Below are 25,435 nucleotides of genomic sequence, written 5' to 3'. Positions count from 1 at the left end.
TACCTATAGAAATAGGTCCATTCTGCACCAACCACTTCGCCATGTCGGTTTCGTTAGAAGAAATATTGACGGCGCCACTTATTTGAACCTTCGCCATTGTTTTGTTAAACACGCATTTGTCGTTTTCACCTTCGTACGGGTAATCGGTCTCTGTCTCTAGACCACCTAATTGTTCTATGGCTCTGGAACACAAAAGGTAAATTTAAAAAGAACTGTTTAGACTGACAAACACATGGGCAATAAAAATGAACTGGCTGTTCTAGACAAATTTATTTACGGAGCAGTGTATACGGTTCTACAAAAAGATTCCTGTTGATATTCAGACTTTGTCTTACGATGGCAAATACGATACTCGGATAACCAAAATCCATGGGAGCGGTCCGATTAGCTCTTTCAGCCCCCGTAGCATGACTACGCATGATAGTCTCGGCGCGCGCGATAAAATTGAAATAAGCGCGCGCTATTGGCTGTCTCAATCAGGTCTAATTTAGATAACCAATACCGCGCGCTTATTCCAATTTTATCGCGCCCGTCGCGACAATCATGCGTAGCCATGCTACGGGGACTGATTGGGTTCAAAATTTAAAAAGAAAATATTGTATTTTTAATCGACTTCAAGTTTAATCGCACTCATTCATCGATTCTCATAAAACCGTGTTGCAAAAAAATAGCTATAATCGATTGTAATTGTTTTTGACCTACTTCAAAACAGGAGGAGGTTCTCGATTTGACTGTATTATTTTTTTGTGTATGTTACGCGATTACTCTAACATTTGGATTCCGATTTAGATGACTCTTTTTTTGTTGGAAAGGGGGTACCTCAGTTAGTGGTCATATTCAAATTTGTAAAAAATATTCCACCTCTAAGATTAGTAAATCAGGGGATGATTCCGGTTTACTAAATTTCACCCACTTTCCGTTAACCGATTTCAATAAAACTTGTCAAATATGTAATCCCACAGAATTTTAAGGTCGGTTTTTTTTAATAAAAAAAACTTGAAATTGAAAAGGTGTGTACTTATGTAAAAAAATTAATTATTAAATTTAGTAAATAAAGCGATGTTACAAATTCTCGTGTTACAAAGTAGTTTTGTTTATAAGAAACGATCATTCGAAACATCCGTCAGCCAGTTTGTCATCAAAAATATGCAAATAAACAACCAAGAACACGAAAAACACAACATTGTTTTGACACAACGTGTTTGCAACAATAATTTTTCAGTCTTCTTTTCAGCAAATGAAACAAGTTCGGCTATTTATTGCATACGCTTATGACCAACATTCAGTCGATAATCGACCGAATATGTATCGACTGCAATCACTAGCTGCTTGCAAGGGGGCAACACATTTGCTCAATGAACAATCATTTTAATCCATCTTTAAAAACGACAGACTATAGACAGGTAAAGTTTAGCACAAAAGCAACAAAGAAATTTCAAATCACCTGTAAGCATTATCCGGCAATCCTCCACTGCAACCCTGGTCCATGGTGTCACAATCCACCAACTCCTGCTCCGAGAGAGACACAAGCTTACCTGACTTCATCTTCCATTGACCTTCGATGTTACCTGAAAATACGATTTCAAAAGTAATCATTGTATAATTTTCATTTATTCCCGTTTCCGAGTGTCTTGAATGGATTTCTAACCAGCGACAGGCTTGTGCACTAAAATACAATAGATACAATAAAAAATCGTAAATGATTTTGTGAAAATAGGATTAAGCATTACTATATTATACTCTAGGTTTCCCACTAAGCCTTACTTCCTTGATTAACTATGACGAGTTCGAATCCGGGCTCGCACCTCTGACTTTTTCGGAATTTATATGTGAAATTTGCAGTGATATTTTCGGTGCAGGAAAACATCGTGACGAAACCTACACGTCGAAGAAGGTACACAACCCTTGGAAAACGTGTGAAATCCCCGATTCGCATTGGTGCAGCGTGGCAGACTATGGCATAAACCCTCGCCTTAGAGAAGACCCGTGACCAGCTGTGAGACGTATAAATGGGTTGATGATAATGAATGTTTGATTACCTGTAACGCTGAAAGCCCAGCAACTTCCACAAGATCCCTGGTCTTTAACTTCAGTGACAGCATTAAAATCTCGCCAATCAAACTTCGCGGGGATGTCTAAAGACGGAATAGTGGCTCTTCTCATTGGCACTTGATTATCGTCCCTAAGACTTGGCTTCAATCCCAAATACTTGTTGGTAAACTCTTCATACGTCAAATCCGCAAACTTCGTTACAGCGTACTTGGCCGTTCCTCGTTCGTGAATATTCAATTCATTAATCCTTTTTATGTTATTCTTGAAAATATCAAATCTTTTCCTAAGCTCTTCGTGATCCTCCAAATAGGAGGGTTTGTAGATCGTCAAAAAATTATGGAACAATTGTTCCGCTTGTATCTGATGGTAAATGTCATCAGTGCCGCCATCGTGGTAGTCACAAACTACCCTAAAAGCAGGTGGATGATCAGTCCATGGGCGTATCCAAATATTTACACGACAGAATTTATTTATGCCTGCATCTGTGACAAGCGTACAGTTCTCGTCAAGGCTTAACGCGAAGCAATTAGTTAATCCCACCTCTATTTTAAGCCTATAATGCAGTCCAGCCACCACCTGCTTCTCCAAGGAAAATATCCTGACAACTTTCTGTTTTCGCGGATGAGGATATTTGACTTCAATATGCTTTAAAGCTTCGTTAGCCAACTCCATAGCGTTACTAGGACTATCAAATTCTATGTGTGCTTCTAAAGGCGTTTCGTCGTCTTGGCAATTTACATTGATTTGCTTTCCATTGTTCGACCAAAGCCTTTCATATACCTCCGATAGGCAATGCTTTCTTGGCAAGTGCTCTAAGAAGCCGCAAGTTGAGATGTTGTGAACCCACTCGTATTTTAAGCAGTTAGTGAAGCCGACATCGAAGTCAATAGTAGTCACACGGCCCGTCGTAATTGTGGTCGAGTAACTATTAATAGACAAAACTCTTAGCTTATAGCGGTGTAAAGAAGACATTTCAACTTTCTCCAGTGATTCTTGAACTAAGCCTTGAATTACCAATTCTTCACTGGTAGCATTGGTTTTATCCAACGATATAGACCTTCGCTTGCGTTGGGTTTGATCTCGACATACTACTTTCATTGCTCGTATGTTCTTGGTATTCGGTTGTAATGAAATGTAAGATGTACATGGTTTTGGTGGTCTTTGTAAGTCAAGTTGACAATTATTGCTACTGTACGGGTCTTTATCTTTAGTACAATTAGAAGACGCTACTAAAAAGTTAACTTTAATAGGTTGAGAATATCTCAAAGAAGGTACCATATACGGTTCACCAACGTGTACCAACTTATAAACGACATCGGTAGACTTTTCAAGTTCTCTTATCGAAACCTTTATGAATTCATGTACATCCAAACCAGTAGATGATTCAAACTTTTGTGGATCGTCTTCGCAAACAACAGAAACTTGTTTAACGACAAATTCATCATCAGGTGAAGGAAATAGTTTTACTAAACAGTTTTTATGAGGCAAACCTTCAATCTCTGCGCAGTTATTAAGATCTCTCTCCTCTGCCTTACGTAAACAGTATGTCATAGCAATTTCCATGAACATTCTCACCATCACAGTTTTCATGTGCACACTACGCTGAACATCATGTATAGTTAAAACTTTATGCAAGTTATTCGTAATTGTCTGGCTATTATATTGACTTATTGCGCGATCGGCGTAATAGTTCTTTATTTCTTCCTCTATATAGTCGTCATCCTCGGTGGTGAATCTTTTGGACCTCGTGTCATCATCAACAACACCTGCAATATCGTTATCTTCAAAGTCGAGACTCATTGTTTTTGACTTAACGTTTCTCTTGCCAGATTGATTAGGGCTGTTATTGTATTTTACGTTTATATTCCGAATAAACAAATCTTCATTGATGTCTACATCGATGTCAACACAAGTAACTTCAATACGTTTGTGATCGTCCGAAAGCCAGGGTCTTTCCCAAACACTAGAATAACAACGGATTTCTTTAGACTCGTCTATCTTACAATCTGAATATTTTTTTCCTTTAAGATTATCTACTATACAATCTGTCGGCGCAACGGTAAATACTAAGTTAGTTTGTACTCCAGAAACTACCTGAGTAGTCACTCTTTCGACATCAACTACTTTATGCACAAGCTTGAGTCGGGATCCCAGCATATGCTGTCGCAGCGATTCCTCAGCTAATTGTCTAAATTGGTCTTCTGCAGGATCTCGTTCATATACTTCTCCAACATGTTTACGTATAGTCTCTACAGGCTTCGTCTCTTTTAGTAGATTATTTGTGTTAAGACTCAGATTTTGGACTTTATCTCTAATATCTGGTCTAAACTTATCCGGTTTTCCACGCATCTTCTGTGTATTGTGTACTTTACATTTTATAAATATCTTTTTTGATTCCAGTGCGCCATGATTCCAAATTTGCGCATGGCATTTCAAGAAAACCTGAGGTTCGTGAAGAACTTCACAATCGTTACGCGGATTTTCACCTATCAAACATGTTGTTGGCGAAGCAATATAATCAATGTATGTAGTAACGTCCTGCATTAGTTGCTCATATACGCGAAGTATTTTGATAACTTTATGACTGTTTTGCGCTCCAGATTGTATATCATAATTTTTTAATGATTCTTCTGCAAGGGCTTTATAAACTTCATTATTGGGATCCACTACTTTTAAGAATCCCACTTCATTCGGTGTTTGTCTCTTTCTATTAATAAAGTGTGTTTGCCCTTCCTGACTGTCATCATTGGCGTCAGCAAAATAACAATTTACTGTAATATCCTTATCTTTGATGTGCAACCAAGGACGATCCCAAATTTTAGAATAACAGAGTAGCATTTTGTTACGGTCATGTCTACATTTTACGGCAGCTTCATTTTCAAAAGTACAATCAGTAGGTACGGCCCTAAATTCTATTGTATATTTTACTCCAGCAAGTTTCTGCTTGGTTACTTTTATAACCTTTACAACTCTATGACTAATTTTACTGTTATTTATGCGCAAATACTTCTTCAAAGATTCTTCGGCTAATTTTAAGTACTCTTCTTTAGTAGGATCTTTTATGAGTTCACGACTTCCAAATTTATTTACTACAACCGATCTCTCGTTTTTGGTTTCTGTGTTTTTAATTTCACAATTTACTTCATATTCTGTTTTGTTTAACCACGGCTGCTCCCAAACTGATCCATTACAACGAGTGGTATCCTCGGGGTTAATTACATCACATGTAGGTCTATCCGGTCTACCGCTACAGTCCACTTTACAGTTGGTGCGAGACACAGAAAATTCTATCTTTGTTATTATCCCAGAAACCACCTGTGTGGTAACTTTATGAACCAGAACCACCTTAAGGTGTTGTGTCATAGCTTGCTCTACCATGAACTGAGTTATGGAATCTTGAGCCATGCGTCTATACTTTTCATCCGTTGTGTATTGTTCCTTTAGACCTCCAGTTATTGGGTTTCGCTCTTTCGATTCTCCACGGATTTGGCGCTTTATTCTTGGATTATTCTCTTCACTGATCATATTAAGACGTCTTTTAGTTCTAATTTCACTATCGTCATCTTGACAATTCACTGTGTACTGTGTGCTGTTCAACCAAGGACGTTCCCAAACTTCAGAATTACAACTCACAGTTTTAGCTGGGTATACTATATCACAATTAGACGAACTGGGTTGACCGCTACTATCTACTGTACAGCTGGTTGGAGATACCGCAAAGTCTATCGTGGTCACTTTACCGGCCGCTAATTTAGTAGTCACTCTATCTACTTTGACAATTTTATAATGCTTGGTGATACCGTAAGTCAAGAAGAAATATTGCAATGAATTTTCAGCCAATACTTTGTAACGTTCGTCGTTTGGATTTTGATCTTTTGAGCCACCTGGACTCACTTCTCGTTTAGGTCTTACAGTAAATATTTCATCTTCGCACTTCACATCATAGTTTTTCTGGCGCTTATACTCTGTCAACACAGTTCGACATTTTATCTTGTTTCCGGGGTTTAATACATCGCAATGTTCATGTTCAGGTATACCTGTACACGTTAATTTACAATTAGTGCGTGACACATAAAATACGACAGTAGTTGTATTTGCTCCCTGTACTTTGTCTGTTTGCACACTGACCATTTCAACCACTTTAAAGTACACTGTCAAGCCATGGTCTTGATAAAAACTTGACATAGATTCGTCAGCAATCAGTCTGTAAGTTTTACTATCTACGACTTGATCGATTGGCATTCTTAAGTTCGTTCTGAATTGTATTGTTATGTTCGTTGTGTTTATTTTTGCTTGCATTACAGGCACTTGTTCCTCAGGCACTGAAGTTATAAGCACATTCCCTTCAGGCGCTGCTCTCTCAGGCACTTGACCTTCAGATACTCGCTTTCTAGGCACTTGTCTCTTCATTCTTGATTTATTTCCTTTACTCACGATATTAACATGTCTTTTGGTTCTAGTTTTCACATCTTTCTCCTGGCAATTCACTGTATACTGTGTACTGGTTAACCACGAACGTTCCCAAACTTCAGAGTTACAGCTCATAGTTTTTGCAGGGTCTACTAAATGACAATTTGACGAAGAGTTTTGACCTTTACCATCTAATTGACAATCGGTGAGTGATACACTGAAGTCGATTATAGTCAGCTTACCAGACACTACCTTGGTTGTCACTTTATCTATTTTGATAACCTTATAATGCTTAGTGATGCCAGACGTTACCAAGTAATGAGATAATGAATTTTCTGCCATCAGCTTATACCGTTCGTCATACGCTTTTTGTTCTTTCGGTTCTCCCAACTGTCTTTGTTCCCTAGATCCATTATTAATTATTTCTGATTTGACTTTAATAAAGTTTATATCTTTCTCTTCGTCTTTGATACCAAGTTTGCAATTTATATTGATGTTCTTACTATTTATCCAAGGTTTTTCCCAAATAGTTGCCACACAATCAATAAAATTATTTGCATCTATAACTTTACAATCGAAAGTTTTGCCACCTAATTCACAGTTAGTAGGAGATGCTCTAAAATTTATTTCCGTTAATAATCCAGATACAACTTGAGTTCTTATTTTCTCAATTTTTATGATCTCATGATGTTGTTTGACACCGTGATTCTGAAGATATGATGTCAAGGACTCTTCGGCTAATAACTGATATTTTGAATTATAATCAGTTGTATCCTGTTCCATGACACCGCCTATGATGTGATTTTCCTGAAAGTCTGTCAAAACATGTCTAGCTTTTCTAACATTCTGATCTTTAAGCTCACAAGTAACATTAATTTCTTTGCTCTTTAACCAAGGCCTTGACCACACTTCGGAATGGCAGCTCATGATATCAAATTCTTGTATGTCACAGTTAGTAGCTTTTCCAACGTTATCTAATTCACAAGTAGTTGGAGATATTTGGAAATCGATTTTTGTTAATGTGCCCGCTACAACTTGAACAGTAACTTTGTCAATTGTCACTATTTTATAATGCTGGTTGTTTCCAGAAGTTTGTAAATATTTCTGCATACTTTCTTTAGCCAATTGTTTATATTTGGGATCATTTGCGTCTTTCTCTAGTGGTCCGCCAACCAGTGTTAAATCACGTTTCTTTCGATTAGGATTGATTTCAATATTTTGTGACTTTTTTGACGCGTCGTTACATATCACTTTTACTTGTCTGCCATCTTCTAACCAAGATCGTTCCCAAACTTGCACTTGACAATTACGGAGTGGTACTTTCTCCATTAATTCACACGAAGATAAATCAACTTCGGAACCGCTAGGGCACGTCGTATATCCAACGCTAAAATTTACTTTCATCACTATGCCAGCCACAATTGACCTTTCTACTGATTTTATTTCAACAAGTTTTTGTTTGTAATTTATATTTGATTGCACTTCCAAATACTCTAAAGCTTCATGTACTATTTCCAAAATTTTGTGTTCACTGACATTAACTACAGTATCATCATTTACATCAGAAAAGCTCTCACTACTAGGTCTGTCAGAGCAAAAGTAAGTTATTGTTCTCTTATTTAGCCAGTGTCGCTCATGAACCGTAACGTCACACAATTTTGATCCTAAATGGACTAAGTCTGTGCAGTTACTTCTAAATAATATTGGGGTTGTCTTGTTACAATTTGTAAATCCAAGGACAAGAGAGAATTTCGTTAGTATGCCTGAAACTACTTTTGTATTAGGGTTTACTATTTTCTTAAGGCTCATGGCATATTTATGAGATTGCTCATATTCAATTTTTTTAAAGGCTTTGCTGGCAAGCTTGTTTAGTATAGGATCACTCAGAGGAATTGATCTAGAGATCCCAACATTAGGCATTACCTTTTCGTCTCCTAAACAAAACGCTTCAAGAACTCGAGGGTTAAGCGATTTCGAATTATCGACGATGCCATTGCATATATTAGTTGCATTATCATTGTTGCACTGTGTTTTATTACAAAGGTACACACGCACTTTCATGTATAAGAATTGTTGATTATTTCCATTCTCTTCTTCTGCACTAATGATTTCTTTTAAAAGAATATTCATTTTCATTTCATTGAGATGATCGACTAATAACTGTGCTATTTTATGAATATGCTTCGCGTTGTGCATAACTTGCTTTAATTTTCGGAATTTTTCTACAAAAACCATCGTTTTTAAGTCGTTTGCAAAACTCCTTTTCGTCCTACTTCTATCAAACCTGGGTTGCATTTTTGGATTGAAATTAGAGAAGTCGAAAAAGTTCAAAAGATTATCGATAGCTTGCTGTTTATTTGTAATGGAAGTTTCCGTCGTATCGGCAGACCTTACGTTGGGGACATAATTGTCAGTATACTTTTTTCTTCCGCCCGGAAGGTCTGAGTGCACATTTTGTTGTCCAACTTCATCATTTATTACGGAGGATTGCGATTTTTTCGCGTTAAACTGATGCATTGGAATAATTTGTTGCTCCAATTCTTTCAATTGATCGTATGTAAGCACTTTCTCTGTAGTTGGCTGTACTTGGACTTCCGAGTTATGTACCTTAATAAATACATCATCTAAATCAGGATTTGGCTTTTGAAATTTGGTATTGCTATCGTTGCCTGTAGAATCATTGTTAAAATTATTATTTCCTTTATTATTGTCGTTAATTACTTCTCCATTATCACCAAAAAGCCATTCTTCGGTGCAGTTATTTGCTACGATTGCTCTGTGCTTGGAACCGTCTGGTAATTTAATCCAAGGCTTTTCTATAACAGAGACTCGGCAGATTTTCTGAAATTCGCAAGCATCTGACTCTGTCGCGGAGCAATTATAGGAATCGACTGACATTGTTAAGATGTAACGGACTCCACTAACGACCTGTAATTAAAAAATATAATAAGCGCCCAAATCTTAAGAAAATGCTAGTTTGAAGAGTCGTACATTTGGGTCGATTAACTATAAATGTTTAGCGTATTAATAAGGAAAAATACAATAGAAATACTACTCGCTTGCCACAATGTTTACCATACCATTTATTATATAACGTTTGCACTGAGTACACCTTATTGGTCTACCTTCGAAGATGTTTGATTATTTTAAATTTAGTATTATGTATATAATAAATACACTCACTTGGACTATTCGCTCGACGTTATGAACAGTATTTAAAATATGTCTTATGTTAGGTTCATATTTATCCAGTTGTTTTACGCCGAGGTTCGCCAAGTCTGTGACTCCAACAGCTTGAGGATCAATATGCGTGACACATCCTATACAGGGTGCTGGTTTCTCTCGAGGTACAGCAATGAACTCCTCGCCTGACATGACCTAAATGGAAAAATAGAATTTGTTTTTTGTGATACCAAGTGACAGGATGAACAAGTAGTGCGCCTGGTGTTAAGAGACACGCCTGTCAATAACAATTGCAGTGTCACTCAAAGCTTTAATTCGCAAAGATCTGAGGGACACTGCTACTGCGCCTGTAATTTCACCAGCAGCCTTACCCCTCAAAACCGGAACGCAATAATGGTCACATTACTGCTTGGCGGCAGAAATCCCTGCCGTCCGCTAACTAAAACACGGCTAAGTGACAAAATATTTTTTGAGATGGCATAAAAGACCATAATCCAGTTTTAAAATATTGAAATTGTTTAATAATATTTCAGCTACGCATCGTTAGGGCAAGTTCCGATAAGTGGAACACGTTAACTAATTTTAACTGTTTTTAAAAGAGAATTTTGTGCTCTATCTTTTGCTATTTAAAACGGATATTTGGCTATTTGTTCGCGTTTTAGTTAATGGACGGAAGATTTGTAAGGGGGCAGTAATTCCTTGGAAAAACTCTTTCACAAGGAGCTCTACTGCTACTAAAACTGCAACAGAAGGCTGCAAAAATTTAAAAATCGAATTTACATTATAATAGGGGTTTAAATATGAAATTGCCGATTTATTTTACTGGCCACTTTAAATTAAAATTAAACCTGTATGGTGTCCGATTTCAGAGTGCAACGTTTTTCACACGAAAAGTAAAACATGCTTAACTTAAAAAACATGATATTTGATTGTTCGACTTTCAATTGTTTTTACATTCAGCTTTTAACGTGAAGACAGATACAGCGAAAATCTGAGTACCTAATTTTCGAATACAAATTTCCACATGGAGTTAACGTAGCAGAAACTGTCAATGCTGTATTTGGAGAGGATACGGCATACGCAAATACGGCAAACGCCGGCAATACGGCAAATTACGACTTGAAGAAAGAACCACGAGGAAGACCAGTCACGAATGTAAATAACGTTGAATTGAAGGTAATGATGGAAGCCTATCCGTATCAAACTACCACGAAACGTCATGGTTTAATGTTAGCATACCCACAATATGACATATGGCGTTTGAATAATGACGACGGAACTCGCAGCAAAACAGCTTCACCGTTGTTACTCTATGATAACGCAACACCTCACACTGCTTGAGAAACAGTTTTACTACTACAAGACCTGCAGATATAAATTATCCATCATCCTACATATTCGTCGGACCTCGCCCCGACCGACTACCATTTTTTCCCGCAATTTGATTTTTTTTGTATGGAAATAAAATTCCCAGGAAGCAGTACAAAAATCCCTTCACACAGCTGTGGAGTCCAGGTCTCCAGACTTCTATCGCAAAGGTTTAAATGACCTTCCGATTACATGGCAGAAATGTATAGACAATAAGGGAAAAAACTTTGATTAAACAAATATATTTAATTTAAAAAAAAATTGTTTTAATTGTTCAGTGCGAAACGGCAATTTCATACTTTAACCCCTAATATTTCCAAATTATGTACTGTTTGTTTTTACCGCTTAATTTCTTTTCGTAATAAAAAGCAAACAAAAATCATCTTTTGTCGCTTCTAGTTTCCCTGATGACAGATTTTTTAAATTGTCATGTCTTAGTTATTTTATCACGTGTGTTCATTGACTTACAATTATATGGACGTCGGGTCCGCGCTAAAAAGTGTCCGCACTTGTAAGGCGCTAAAATCGTATACAGAGCGCCAAACTCCGCTTTAGTCTTCATTTGTTCTACTGACAGCGCGATACTGCGATGACATTACAATTTAAATTTCGAATAGGTTGACTTGGGACATTTTTTTCGTGGTTTTTGTATTAGACCCGTCGTCCATTTATTTGTAAGTCAATGCGTGTGTTACTCAAAATAATCACTTGTTTTTATTATAAATCAATGCCATATGGAATCGAAATATGCGAATTTATAAGAAGTACAGATGCAACAATAACAAAGAAACATTTACATTGACGTGAGACAATGACATCATCTTGACATTTTCAAGAAGGTACCTATTGAATTGGCTCATGCGTTTATTACTCGTCAAATAAGATGATTTGCGTATTTAGTTTCTTACCAATACGGCAAGTTTCACTTTCACTAAAGATTTAAATTATGTAATAAGTTTAAATGCATGCATTTAAACTTAAATTTCTTATTTCAGTTTTGATATAGCATCCTATATCAAAACTGAAATAAGAAATGTTATAATATTCGCATGCCAAGTTTTGGTGAAATGTACCATCTTATATAAGATACAATAACACCTTCGTTATTAACTACACTTTTCAGCGAATAAGTATCTTGTATTCTACCGGAGACAAGGTATTGAGTTAGTGGCATCACACAAAGTGCAGCAGCTTTATATTATTATATATTATTAATGTGTGTTTTGGTTTGGAGAGAATTAACATGTAAATAACATCCAGTCGCACTAATTTTGACAGAAGCAATGATGTGCTACATAAATATAGTCACATCGATAGTTTCTATAATAGCGTTCGGACTATAAAAACTGTTATGCTCAAGGACTAGTGTCGAGTGAATAATACGATTGTTGTGTTCTCGTAACTGTAATTGTTTATAGTAATTGGCCGTATACTTAGAATAACATCTTGTATAAATAGCTGCAAGTACCCTAAATACAATACATATACAGGATTATTTTTAAAGAATAAAATAGAATAGAATCATTTATTTCATATTATCAAATTCATATTACAATTCGAAATATAATGTCAAGGGATAACATGATCGTCAAACAATAATTTTATTGTTATTATAAAATAATTGAAAGAAAAATACGAACGACAAAAATACAAATAAAAATTAAATATTTTCAAAATTAAAATATAATTATAATTTCTTCAAAAGAAATTCCTCTACACTGTAGACTTAATTATCCAATAAAAGGTCTTTCAGTCGGGAACAAAACACTTCGTCATTTGTAACACTTTTTAGACTTGTGGGTGGGTGTTCGTAAAATCGGTTCGTAAACAAAATACTAACAACTTTTGTTCCATAACTTTTAATAATTAATTATATTTTACTTTTATACAAAAAGAAATAGATTTCAATAGACCGCTCTAAACGGTAATAGCTCTAGCAGGACGGAGGTGGGGGTCGTCGCAGAGGGCGCTCGCACGTTTAAACTTATTCTATCAAATACAGATATAAAAGGTGTCAGATAGTATTATAAGTAGTTTAGTTGATATAAAAATGTCATTGGTATATACATAAAGTAACTTATTGAATACAGCGGTTTCCTTGTAAAATTTCGAGGTAAGTTTTTCGTTTTTTTTCTATCGTGAAAATTTTTAGGAATAGTGTTTTCACATCGTATAGTATATCCATTGACTTACAAATAAATGGACGACGGGTCTAATACAAAAAACCACGAAAAAAATGTCCCAAGTCAACCTATTCGAAATTTAAATTGTAATGTCATCGCAGTATCGCGCTGTCAGTAGAACAAATGAAGACTAAAGCGGAGTGTAGCGCTCTGTATACGATTTTAGCGCCTTACAAGTGCGGACACTTTTTAGCGCGGACCCGACGTCCATATAATTGTAAGTCAATGAGTATATCAATGTATATGCTCAATTTTACTATATATTTTTTTCAACGCTTTCACTGTGATGCGGAATCAACCAAAGCCATTTGGGGTTGTTAGACTCCTCAAGGAACTAGGTCTTGTTGGTGGACTAACATATATTCAGCGTCCTAACTTTGAGTTCCTGATACGACACGTTTATCTGATCTGAATAACTGCCCCTGCCTCTCTTTCCTCCATTCTTCCCTTTTATAATGTTTCTAAGAAGCCCAATCATTTTTCTCTTCAATTCTCTATTGTCTTTAGTAAGCTTTTCTTTCACTCCTCCTCATAGGTTTTCTTTCAAGAGCCGTAACGAAGACTTCAATTCAAATAATATTTACTGATCGATTTATTAACTCATCCATTTTATTTAAAATCTAATTACTACTATGTTGTGAATATACGTTAATGAACCTTGTGGTTAACGAACACGTGTTGTGATAGCGACGTAAATGACCAAGTTTACGATTTTACTGCGCAATTTGTAAAGAAACATTTGTCACATTAAAATGAAACCAGAAAAATTAAAAAACGAAATGAAAATTGATATTTCTAACGCCACTGCAGTACTATACGCAATTTACTATACGCATTCAGTACTATACGCAACCAAGAGATGGCACTACTAGTTTAAAATTAGTACGTGTGTATTACTAATGAGGTGTTTTTTTTGTGTGTATTGTATTGGAATCGGATCCCAGAAACACACGTCACTGCCTTCACAGGTGCACCTGTCTCTTTAATTTCTAAGTTACATTATGGATGTATAATGTTGTTATTTTGTTTAAACATTCAACCTAAATTAAAAAGTACTTTTTAGAAAAAAAAAATATTATTCACATGAAATAAAGGATTATCTAACTTTAACTAAGAATGTACTAACTCCAAATTTAGTATCTATATAAAATCGATATATAGATACGACCCTTTAATAGAAGTGGTATACGGAAAAACTTAATTAAAGTTTATATTACACTGAATGTTTTTGTTTTCTAGTGCTTTTAAAATGCAATAATAATAAATAAATAAAAATAGTAGCAATCTCTCACTGGCGGTGAAATAACCATCGTGATGAAACCAGCACCAGCAGCATATCTAACTTGTTTATGATGCGAAGTGCCACGCAGAGCTTTAAATCGCACAGATATGAGAGGCACTACCACTGTGCCCGTCACCCTGAGACATAAGTTGCTTTTCCAAACCGGAACGCAGTAATGATCACATTACTGCTTGGCGGCTGCAACAGGTAAGGTGGCAGTACTTCCCTGGACGAACTCTTTCACAAGGACCTCCACTGCTACTGCATGAAGTATTGTACTGCCAGAGAACAAAAAAGGAACGTACTGCCACCAATTAAAATAACTTAAAGAATTTCTTTGTCCGCAGAATTTATGGGATTATTGGTTTTTAAACGAAAAATTTTCCTCTCATATGCTTCAAAATTAGAACACAGTGATGCTCACATTAGTGCTTGGCGACAGAAATAATAATAGCTGTACTGCTACTAAATGATAAATTTTTGCTTAGATCCGAAACCCGATCATAGACATCAGGACGAAATACTTTAAAAAAATACGCCAACTGCTAACGCGGTATAATGGAATATTTCTCAAGGCAAGATGCTAACTCTGTTATATCTCGGCGTCGTTCATATGCATGATACTAACTAGGAAACAGGATTGGATATTCACATTTTTTTAAGTAAATATATTATATTTAAAGTTATTATTTTATAAGCTAATTTGAATTTTTACTTGAGTAGTTGTGAATTTTAGTTATTTTAAATTTTTACTTTTACTAAATTATTATTATTTCAGTAAATTTTACATTATGTATTTTGATTATTTTAACATCTCGATTTTGAAAATTTTAATGTACACTTCATATATTTCACCATACACTCAGTTGTTACAAATACAGTAATAAGGTTGCTTGCTAACAAACTATGAACCTATGCGAGTGAAACTAAGTCTGAGAATAAAAGATTTTTGTTCTTTTATTTCATTTTTTATTTTATTTATACTAGTCCGCTCTCGCTCTTAAAGCTCGACTCCGTACTTCCGAAATGTCTTACAAAAGGAGCATTCGAACAATGGAAAATAACTGAACTCTATATTAATAGACATATTGTTAATTTCTGTTTATTCAAGTGCAATGCCATGTTAACTAGATATTATTAGGCTCAGTATATGAACGGGAAACATTTTTGATGAGATTTACCTGTTAAATGTTTCCCATTCATATATTGGTGAGCATGTGAACCTACGGCTACTTACGAATGAAATTGAAGTAGTTTTAAGCGCGCGGGAGCAAAATGCGTGTTGAACGCACGTCGACCCCATTGTCACCTGCTCGATGCTCTTAAAACTTTATACTACTACCATTCTATATTTACTAGGTGAAATGACGATATATCCTCCATGGCCGAAATGTTACCATGCTAGTCTGCCACGCAGAGGTCCCGTGTCCGATTCCCGGGCCGGGAGAAATATTTATGTGGGCTACATCTCTCTCGTGACTTTGGGTGTGATTTGTGGTAGTCTATGTATGTGTCCATGGCACCCACGACATAGAGTTTCCCTAGTATGGGGCTATGAGTTTGTAAAAAAAAGTATACCTAATGCTTATTTTTCTTTTTTCACAGTTCAGCATATATTAGACCCGGTTCAATGACGAGCGTTTAGACGCGCGTTCAATGCGTGTTTAGCTCATTCTATGCGCATTAAATGTGCGTCGGCGTGACCACATAAGGTTACTTACGAATGAAATTCATGTAGTTGTAAGCGCGCGTTAGTAACGCTTGTCATGTGAACCGACTCTTATTTTTAACCGAATTCAAAAAAAAGGAGGAGGTTCTCAATTCGACTGTATGTTTTTTTTGTATGTATGTTACGCGATAACTCCGGTATTTGTAAAGCGATTTTCATGATTCTTTTTTTGTTGGAAAGAGGGTGCCTCCATAGTGGTCCCATTTAATTTTAAAAGAAAATCATCCACCTCTAAGGGTGGCTGTTCACGCATGAAGATTCATTTTTATAAATAACGCCTAAATTTTATTATAAGGAGAAATTATTTTAATAGTTCATTTTGCTATTCTCCAATTTAAGGCGTTTTTCTTATCTCCTGTGTCAAGTCCCGTATAGTGGCGAACTAGGGGATAAATCCGTAATTTAAAAAAAAACTTGGTAATTATATGTAACTACACATAATTTTGAGGTCGGGTTTTTTAGTACTGTGTACTGAGATTATGTTTCTTTTCTATTTTGAATACATTTTAAATAGATTTGACGTGGTGACCCTTGACATCAATTATCCCAGGTCACAGATAGAAACTTAAAATTTGGGCTTCGTCGCGACATGGTAAATTTTATTTTTTAGCTCGTTTCAAATTTCATGCCTACCGGTTGAGGAGCGGCCGAGTAATTCTATTCGAAAATTATGCTAGTTAAAGCTAATAAAGCTTCACTCGCTAGGCTACGTGGATTTAAAACGTAAAACACAGAGAGCGGGAGCGGGTCGAATCGGGAGGGCGGCGGGTCTAATTCCGTGTATTTCCGAGGGCGCGTTACTTAAAGAAAAGTAAAAGGCAGTTTTATGAGAGCTAGTTTATTGTATATACTACAATGAAGCTTATATACTAATTAAAGTAAAAATGAACATGCTAAAAGTTGCAATTCTACAATTTAATAAATAAAGCTACGCAAGGTGCAAACTCTTAACTAATCTAGGTAAAACAAACATCTGAAGAAGCTGAGGCAACATCCTTAACTCGTGCGCCCGTCTCACGCCAGCGCTCGGTTTGTTGTCGTCCATTTAAACACACGGAATTAGACCCGCCGCGCACCCGGCCCGACACGTGTCCGACCCGCACTCGCTCTCTGAGTCTTTCACGCTTAACCGAATAGTGGTGACATTATTTTTTGTAATAATTACCAATATCTAAAATAATTACGGAGATTAATTATGTCGATATCCTCACTGTACACCATGCCTATCAAGTCTCCCTAAAGTACACATAAAATTAAGAAAGATATAAAAGAATATCTGTTTAGTTAAAATTTATTTTTATTACTTTGCTTTCGTTTTGAAATATCGGTATAGCATCAATTCTATTTTTCAAGTTTATTTTCGATATTCGAAATCCATCCAGTGAAGAATTGTTTTTTAAAGTAATGAAAAGTTAGTTAAAACTGTATGATTCTAGGTTAATTATTATTATTGAACGATATCTATGTACCAGCGTTATTGTGATATTCCTTGAACTTCAATAAAAGGTTAAACGTATAAGATTGCACAGAATTTATATTATAACAACAATAAGAATGATTAAATATCGGAGTTGTGCATACTTTGGTGAAAGAAGAAAGATTTCTAAGAAAATTAAATTTAGTTATATTTTACGTGAAACAAATTACAATTGTTGTTATGCAACTTCCTGAAAATGTTACGCGTCACACCGGTTCATTTTTTGGCGGCATTTTGGCACTATCGTATGCAGAAGAAAATAGCGTTGCGTGTGTTAGACTTTGCCGAGAAAATGGCTGAGTTTTTGTACGAAATGAGTTTTACATGAAAAGTGTATTTCTTAACGAGCTAATGCTCATTGAATACATAATAATTATAACATTATACTTTGCCCTGCAATGGGAATACGATAAAAAATAAAAAATACATAAAACTTACCGGACCATTAGAAACTTCATTTTCCAAATGGACAGGTCCAGGGTGATTATTCAAATCTAAAGGTACACTGCCATCTGTAGTCTCATCTTCGGATACAATATCCTCCTTAATGATTCCATTACTTTGTTCAGGCTGACTGACGACATCTAAACTTGTAATTACCCTACCGTCTTTACTCTCCTCTTGGGTTACAATATCCTCTTTAATTATTCCAGTGTTTGTTTCCTCCAAGTCGTTGCATCCGCAGTATCCGATCCCTACGGTTTCTTTGTCAATCAATACAGCTGTGCAGTTTCGCGTTTGAATTTCCCGAACATTTTCATTACTTGTTGCGTTAACCAACACTTGTATACGATAAGTATCGGTGTCCTGGAAAGAAACTTTTGTTTTAATAAGAGCATTACTATAAATTATTAATACAAAGATCGAACACTCAGAACGATCCGGCCTGATTCGAACCGAAGTCTTCCAATTAAGCCACGGAATGAACCAGCGGACCTCACACATTTTTCTATGTGCTTGTTGATCGGATCTTTTTATTTGGTTTTCAACGACTTTTTAGCCGAAGCGCTATCCATGAGAAATCTATGAAAGTATTTCGTCACCCAGTTAGGTAACTTTACAGCTACCAACTCTGGCTAGAGATGTCGCTATTAACTATAATTAAATTTGTATTAATATGATATTGACCTATTTTTTGTGAAATTACTCGACTAGTTTGTTACAATTATTAATACAAAGATCGAACACTCAGAAAAAATTCCTTCGATCCGGCCGGATTCGAACCGACGTCTTGTAGCATACTGTGCCAGACGCTATACCAACTAAGCCACGGGACGAATTTTTTCTGAGTGTTCGATCTTTGTATTCATAATTGTAACAAACTAGTCGAGTAATTTCACAAAAAATAATTAAATAAATAAATAACGCACACACTCAACATACCCCGCACTAGGGAAACCCTGTGTCGCGGGTGCCATGGACACACATATAGACAACCACAAATTACACCCAAACTCACGAGAGAAATAATTGTAGGCCATACAACTATTTCTCCCGGCCCAGGAATCGAACCTGGGACCTCTGCGTGGCAGTCCGGCAGGGTAACCGTTCGGCCACGGAGGCAGTTAATTGAATATCAATTCAATAAAAATTTAAGAAGCATTACTACTTATTTGGTGTTTGCGATTGCTACGCATTTTTAATTAAACTATTTATTCAGACTCCATGGCGGCTCACAGAAGGCGGCTCCCCACGGGCCGTGAAATCACAGGCCGCGCTGCGCCGATTTGTACGGGCGTGCTCGCGCCACAGACCCGTACGCGCCGGCACGGGTGGCACTCTAAGGGTCGTATTCTAGAACTCTACAATGCTCAAATCAGGATTTGAGTATGATTCAAAGCAGTAGAAGTCATACTCAAGTCCTTGCCATTAGGGTCGTATAGTGCTTGTGTTTCCATTGCAGTCCTGACTTGAGCGTCGAGTAGAGTTCTAGAATACGACTCTTACCATCCTCGGTGCGTCGTCGGCGCGAGCTTTCACGGCGCAGCCCGCGAATTCACGAGACATGTGAAGCCAGCATGAGATGGCAGTCATCAACCAGTCACGTCTAATGTTAATGCACACAAACCTACTCGGAATTAACAGTTGTTATTAATTTAAGTACCTTATTTTTAATTTACCAATATTACTATAGTTCGTAATAGGGTTGATGAATAATACTTTTCTAGCAGTAGAGCTCCTTGTGAAAGAGTTCATCCAGGCTAGTACTGCCACCTTACTTATTTCTGCCGCCAAGCGGTAATGTCAGCATTACTGTGTTCCGGTTTTAAAGGGTAAGGGTGCTGGTGAAATTACAGGCACATGGGACTTGTCAACTTATGTCTCAGGTTGACGGGCGCAGTGGCAGTGCCCCTCAGATCTTTGCAATTTAAAGCTCTAAGTGGCACTGTGACTGTTATGGATAAGCGTGTAGCTTACCATCAGGCGCACGACTTGATCGTCCCGTCACTTGTTATAAAAAAATACTTATGGTACCCGTAAAGAACCCGAAACGTTGGTTTGTTTGAAAAAAAAACATGCGAGATTTAGATCCGAGAAAAGCATCCCATTTCCAAAGAGCATTTTTTTGTTTTAGTGTTTTCTTCCACCTCCTCACCTACTAAGCCACTATTGCCCTATGACGCTCAATCATGATCAAACATATATCCCTGTCAGAAGAGATAAAAACAATGGGAACTAAGAAAATACTAAAATTCTTTGTTCAAAATTTTTGGCATTGGCCCATGTTGTGGTTCTTGACCTTAGTTCTTAAAGGTAATAACGCAGTAGTAATAATAATAAAATATATAAATGCTATTACAACCGTTTCCGTTATTGTTACCAATTTTTTCTTTAAATTTTTTTAATAAAATAGTTTTATGTGCTCATAATATTGAGTCACGAGTCATTTTGTGAGTAGATTTGTAGCAGTTTTATGGTTTCAATATTGAGTAATTTTATGGCTAGAAAGTACGATAAAGAAAATAACTTCACATTGCTTTAGAAAATAAACATGGTATGATTTAACTGCCTCGGTGGCCGAACGGTTACCATGCCGGACTGCCACACAGAGGTCCCAGGTTCGATTGCCGGGCCGGGAGAAATAGTTGTATGGCCTACAATTATTTCTTTCGTGAGTTTGGGTGTAATTTGTGGTTGTCATAGACATGTGTGTGTCCATGGCACCCGCGACACAGAGTTTCCCTAGTGCGGGGCTATGTTGAGTGTGTGCGTTATTTATTTATTTATTATTTATTTATTTATTTAGTTTGAAAGAAAAAAATTAAAAAATATCTGTTTTTATTTGAAGTCCATTTTTGTACTATTATTTTAAATTATATAAGTTCAATCTACCAACCCAAAGTATACTAAGACCACCTCTTTCTTTTTAACTGACTTCAAAAAAGGTAAAAAGGTGGAGGTTCTCAATTCGACTGTACATTTTTTGTATGTATATTACGCGATTACTAATTTGTGAACCGATTTTGATGATTCTTGTTTTGTTGGAAAGCTGTATAGCAAATAATAGAACCCCATCCTATTAAACTATCCTCGCTTGAGACGCTTACTAGCCGATAAATGAAGCTAGTTCTGTGTACACGAAGCTAGAGTTACTAGCTTACTGGCATTAGCACTAGCTGGTTGTCCTAGCTTGAAAACTTAGCCACGTGTATTCCGGCATTCTGGGCTAACAGACAGAAACACAAATACACAGAAAATGTTTCAAACTTAAACTCATCTTTTTCCGTCAGGAGTTAAACAATGTGGTGTAGCGATAAAAAAAACTTACATTAGAGCTGCCAAAAACACCCAATAATATTAACGGGACCACGGAAAGATGTACACTAATCATTTTTAGGAATGGCCTTTTGCGAATGAAAAATGACAATACAGAATAATTCATTTTATTTATTATATTCCAAAGCAAATATTCCAGTCAATACTGAGGTACCTTCTTTCCAACAAAACAAGAATCATTTAAATGGGACCAATGTCCCATTTAAATTTGAAGAAAATATTCCACCTCTAAGGGTAGCTAACTAGGGGACCAATCCGGTTTCGCGCACTTTCCGGTAACCGATTTCAATAAAACTTGGCAAATAGATGTAATACCACGAACCTTTAAAGTCGGTTTTTTTTTATAAAAATGTTATAATTATTTTAATGTTATATTCTGATATCCCACTGCATACACTTTAATAGGCACATGATTACTGTGCAAACACATGCCTCCATTAGAAAAGGTTGAAATAATTGAAGCCAAGAATTCTTCAGTTTCTTAATACAGTTGATCTTGGCTCTGAACTATAATTAATGGTAATAACAATGGATCAATTACTGGTCGTAATTATTTATAAATGCCGCACAACTTCGTAACCTTATAGTGTATCAAAACACACAGCAGTCCAAATGCAAACTGCCTCCATGGCCGATCGGTTACCATGCTGGTCTGCCACCCAGGTTCGATTTCCCGAGAGAAATATTTGTATTTTTTTTTATATAATATCAAATGACGGGACGAACAAGTCGTGCGCCTGATGGTAAGCTACACGCCTGTCCATTACAGTTGCAGTGCCACAAAGGCTTTAAATCGCATAAATCTGAGGAGTACTGTCACTGCGCCCGTCACACTGAGACATAAGTTGACAAATTCACCAGCACCCTTACCCTTCAAAACCGGAACACAGTAATGGTGACATTACTGCTTGGCGGGAGAAATAGGTAGGTAAGGTGGCAGTACTTCCCTGGACGAACTCTTTCACAAGGAGCTCTACAGCTACTAAAACTTGTATGAGCTACATTAATTTCTTTCATGAGTCGGGTGTAATTTGTGGTTGTCTATGTGTATATCGTGGCACCCGCGGCACAAGGTTTCCCTAGTGCGGGTCTATGAGTTTGTGCGTTATTTATTTATTTATTATTAATGATAACAGTGAACTGGCGTGAAAAAGCGAAGACGAACGCCGTAGATCCCGTAGTGTTCCGTTTCTACCAATGGTCAAGACACAACGTTTGGACAACCCTTACGGTTTATAGGCAGACTCTAAACCACTCCCAACGTTCTTTATTTGTCTATCCCGAATACTACAGCCAACAAATGGGTGATGGCCACTCGTAGTCCATATAATAAACTCCTTTAAAATTTAGATATCACGGGCAGTGCACAACACAGATACAGAGCGCAACAGCCACGCATATCCTACTATAATGCTCTTAATAAAAAACCACCACCATACAAAGATCCGAGAACAAGCATATAAAAAACTCGTGAGGTCCGCTGGGTCATTCTGTGTCTTAGTTGGTATACCGTCTGGCACGATTTGCTAGGACACGTCGGTTCAAATCCGGCCAGATCGAAGGAATTTTTTCTAGGTGTTCGATCTTTATATTAATAATTATAACAAAGTAGTGGAGTAATTTCACAAAAAATAATTTATTTGTGACATTCAATAAAAATTTATTGAATTATAGTTAATTAATTGAAAATTTTTATTCTATTTACTTTACAACACGCAATATAAACGTCACGAACGTCGAGTTGTGGATACCATCCTGTTACCATGTACCATTCTATCTACAGTTGATATATAAATTTTTACAATTTTGTGATGAATTTTTGTTTTAAAAAATTGACAAGTATTATCGTTTAATGCAATATCATAAGAATAATTGACTTCGTATCCTCAAAGTTACTTGTAATAGATTTATAATAGCTATTGTCTAACAATATTATTCAATCACATTAATAAAAACAAAAAATAGCAACATTAAAAAACCTAAATTGAACATGATCCCCATTATCATTAATTATAAATGATGAACTTGCATTTTTGGGGGACAAAGCTATTTATAAATAATAAAAATAATAAAAAATGAATTATTATTATACAAATTTGTAAGTTACACCAATTAATCTTAGTAAAAATTAATCATTGTTGCATTAGTGTTAGTGGTTGTGTGATTATTTATGGGTGTCCAACCCATCGAGTGCCCATGTACAATCTATAGAGACAACGATTTTTATACCATAGCATCCTAAAGCCACGCGGCGTGTGTAATGCTTAGCTATGTATTCCTCCAAAATAATAAACAAATTTTATAAAATTACAATAATTTATAAAAATAAAATAAAAAATTAATTTGTTATAGATACAATATGTCAGTACGACGCATGTAGGGTTAAAAAATAGTGTATCAATTCTTGCATTTCCCAGCCACAAAAACAGTTTTAATTATAATTTATTTTATGAAATCTAGTAATGGGATTCACAATAGTTGCAGACCTTTAAAAAATCTGAAGGACACGGCCAACACTCATGTTATCCTGAGACCTGCTACCTACGCCAATGTATAAATCACTTTGTTGTATAAATAACTTTTTTATAACATCAAGTGACGGAAACAATAAGTCATGCACCTGATGGTAAGCTACATGCCTGTCCATAACAGTTACAGTGTCACTCAGAGCTTTAAATAGCAAAAGATCTGAGGGGCACTACCACTGTCACCCTGAGACATAATTTGACAAGTACCTTGTGCCTGTAATTTCACCAGTACCTTTACCTTTCAAAACCGGAAACCGCTTGGCGGCAGAAATAGGTAATATAGCAGTACTGCACTGCACAAACTCTTTCACAAGGAGCTTTATTGCAATTTTACTGCTTTACTATTCAATATGCAACATCAGGCAATTAAAGCTTAAAGTATAATTTCTAGACATGTTTTTAGTTATAAAGATATAATCATAGCTATTTTCAAACCAACCTACGTTCAGCCCTTAACAGGTCCCATGGTCACGTTTCCTATGTGTAACAATGGCAAAAACCTTAGAACTTTATATATAAAATTATCTCTAGTGCATGTAATTGTTTTTTTGCACCAAATCAAAAGTTCACATTAATGGAGATATGAGGTTTACAAATTTAGATATTTTATAAATACATATGTTCACATACATTCATAAAATGTGTTTACAAGACAGTATCCATATTAGTTTCATACCCCAAAACTCAAGTAATAAAATTACCATTAATTATTCTGCAGATTATTGACCATTAAATACACTATTCCGAGTACCAATTAAGTACAATAAGTTAAATTAGTAAAACAAAGTCGCAGTTTCAATAACCCCGATAAAATGATATTAAAGGACGTCCATGATAACCTTCCTACAATTATCACATTCTAAATCACTTCATAACATAAATAATAATTATTACTTACTATATTTGTATAACTTAGGATGACGCCCCCTTCGTATATATATTCTTGACCATATTCCCTATTCAAATGGTCAGTTAATGCACGCAAAAATGAATCCTTTTTCTCAGCAGACAGCTCTTGCCCCAAGCAAACACTGAGTAAAATTACTTGAACAACAAAAATCCAGAAACGACGCATTTTTCACGACAATCTCATCGCTACAAGCACACGAAGCGACTGAGACTCTTGTAATATTATAGTGGTCTGGGCTGAGACGTTAATGCGTCACAATATGTTTATGTATGGTTTGTGTTCTTACATCCAATTGCGTGATTCAAGCAAACATTTGAAAGTTTATTGGAGAACAGTAAAATTGTAGGTATGTAAACTTCTTCAATGAGCCCGCCTGACATTTGTTTACAAACGTCAAATTCGTTGTTCATTCCACTCGGTGCTGTTGATTTCGTTCATTGAGTGAATATTATAAATAGGCAAAATGTGATTAAAAATCGATAACTTTTCAACAAATACGTAAATACGTAAAATGACAGGGATTTATCGTACATGAA

At 36.1% G+C, this 25,435-nt stretch overlaps 1 protein-coding gene across 1 annotated transcript in view; it reads right to left on the bottom strand.

Annotated features, from left to right (window-relative positions):
• LOC113226706 overlaps positions 1-25,264 on the bottom strand; it is a 31,848-nt gene extending 6,584 nt beyond the window's left edge. Inside the window, exons 1-7 of the mRNA XM_026459427.1 lie at positions 24,888-25,264; positions 18,123-18,491; positions 9,646-9,840; positions 9,274-9,390; positions 2,040-4,857; positions 1,445-1,568; positions 4-182 (exon numbers count right to left, since the gene is read on the bottom strand). Coding sequence (XP_026315212.1) covers positions 4-182; positions 1,445-1,568; positions 2,040-4,857; positions 9,274-9,390; positions 9,646-9,840; positions 18,123-18,491; positions 24,888-25,064 — 3,979 coding nt within the window. The 5' untranslated portion in view covers positions 25,065-25,264. The remainder of the gene's footprint in view (positions 1-3; positions 183-1,444; positions 1,569-2,039; positions 4,858-9,273; positions 9,391-9,645; positions 9,841-18,122; positions 18,492-24,887) is intronic.
• Between the last annotated feature and the right edge of the window lie 171 nt (positions 25,265-25,435).

This window comes from Hyposmocoma kahamanoa, unplaced genomic scaffold (assembly GCF_003589595.1).
Source record: "Hyposmocoma kahamanoa isolate Upper Pololo Valley unplaced genomic scaffold, ASM358959v1 192, whole genome shotgun sequence".
NCBI classification, from domain to species: Eukaryota; Metazoa; Arthropoda; class Insecta; order Lepidoptera; family Cosmopterigidae; genus Hyposmocoma; species Hyposmocoma kahamanoa.
Note: the sequence above shows the minus strand (reverse complement) of the source record. Positions and strands in the feature narration are given on the sequence as shown.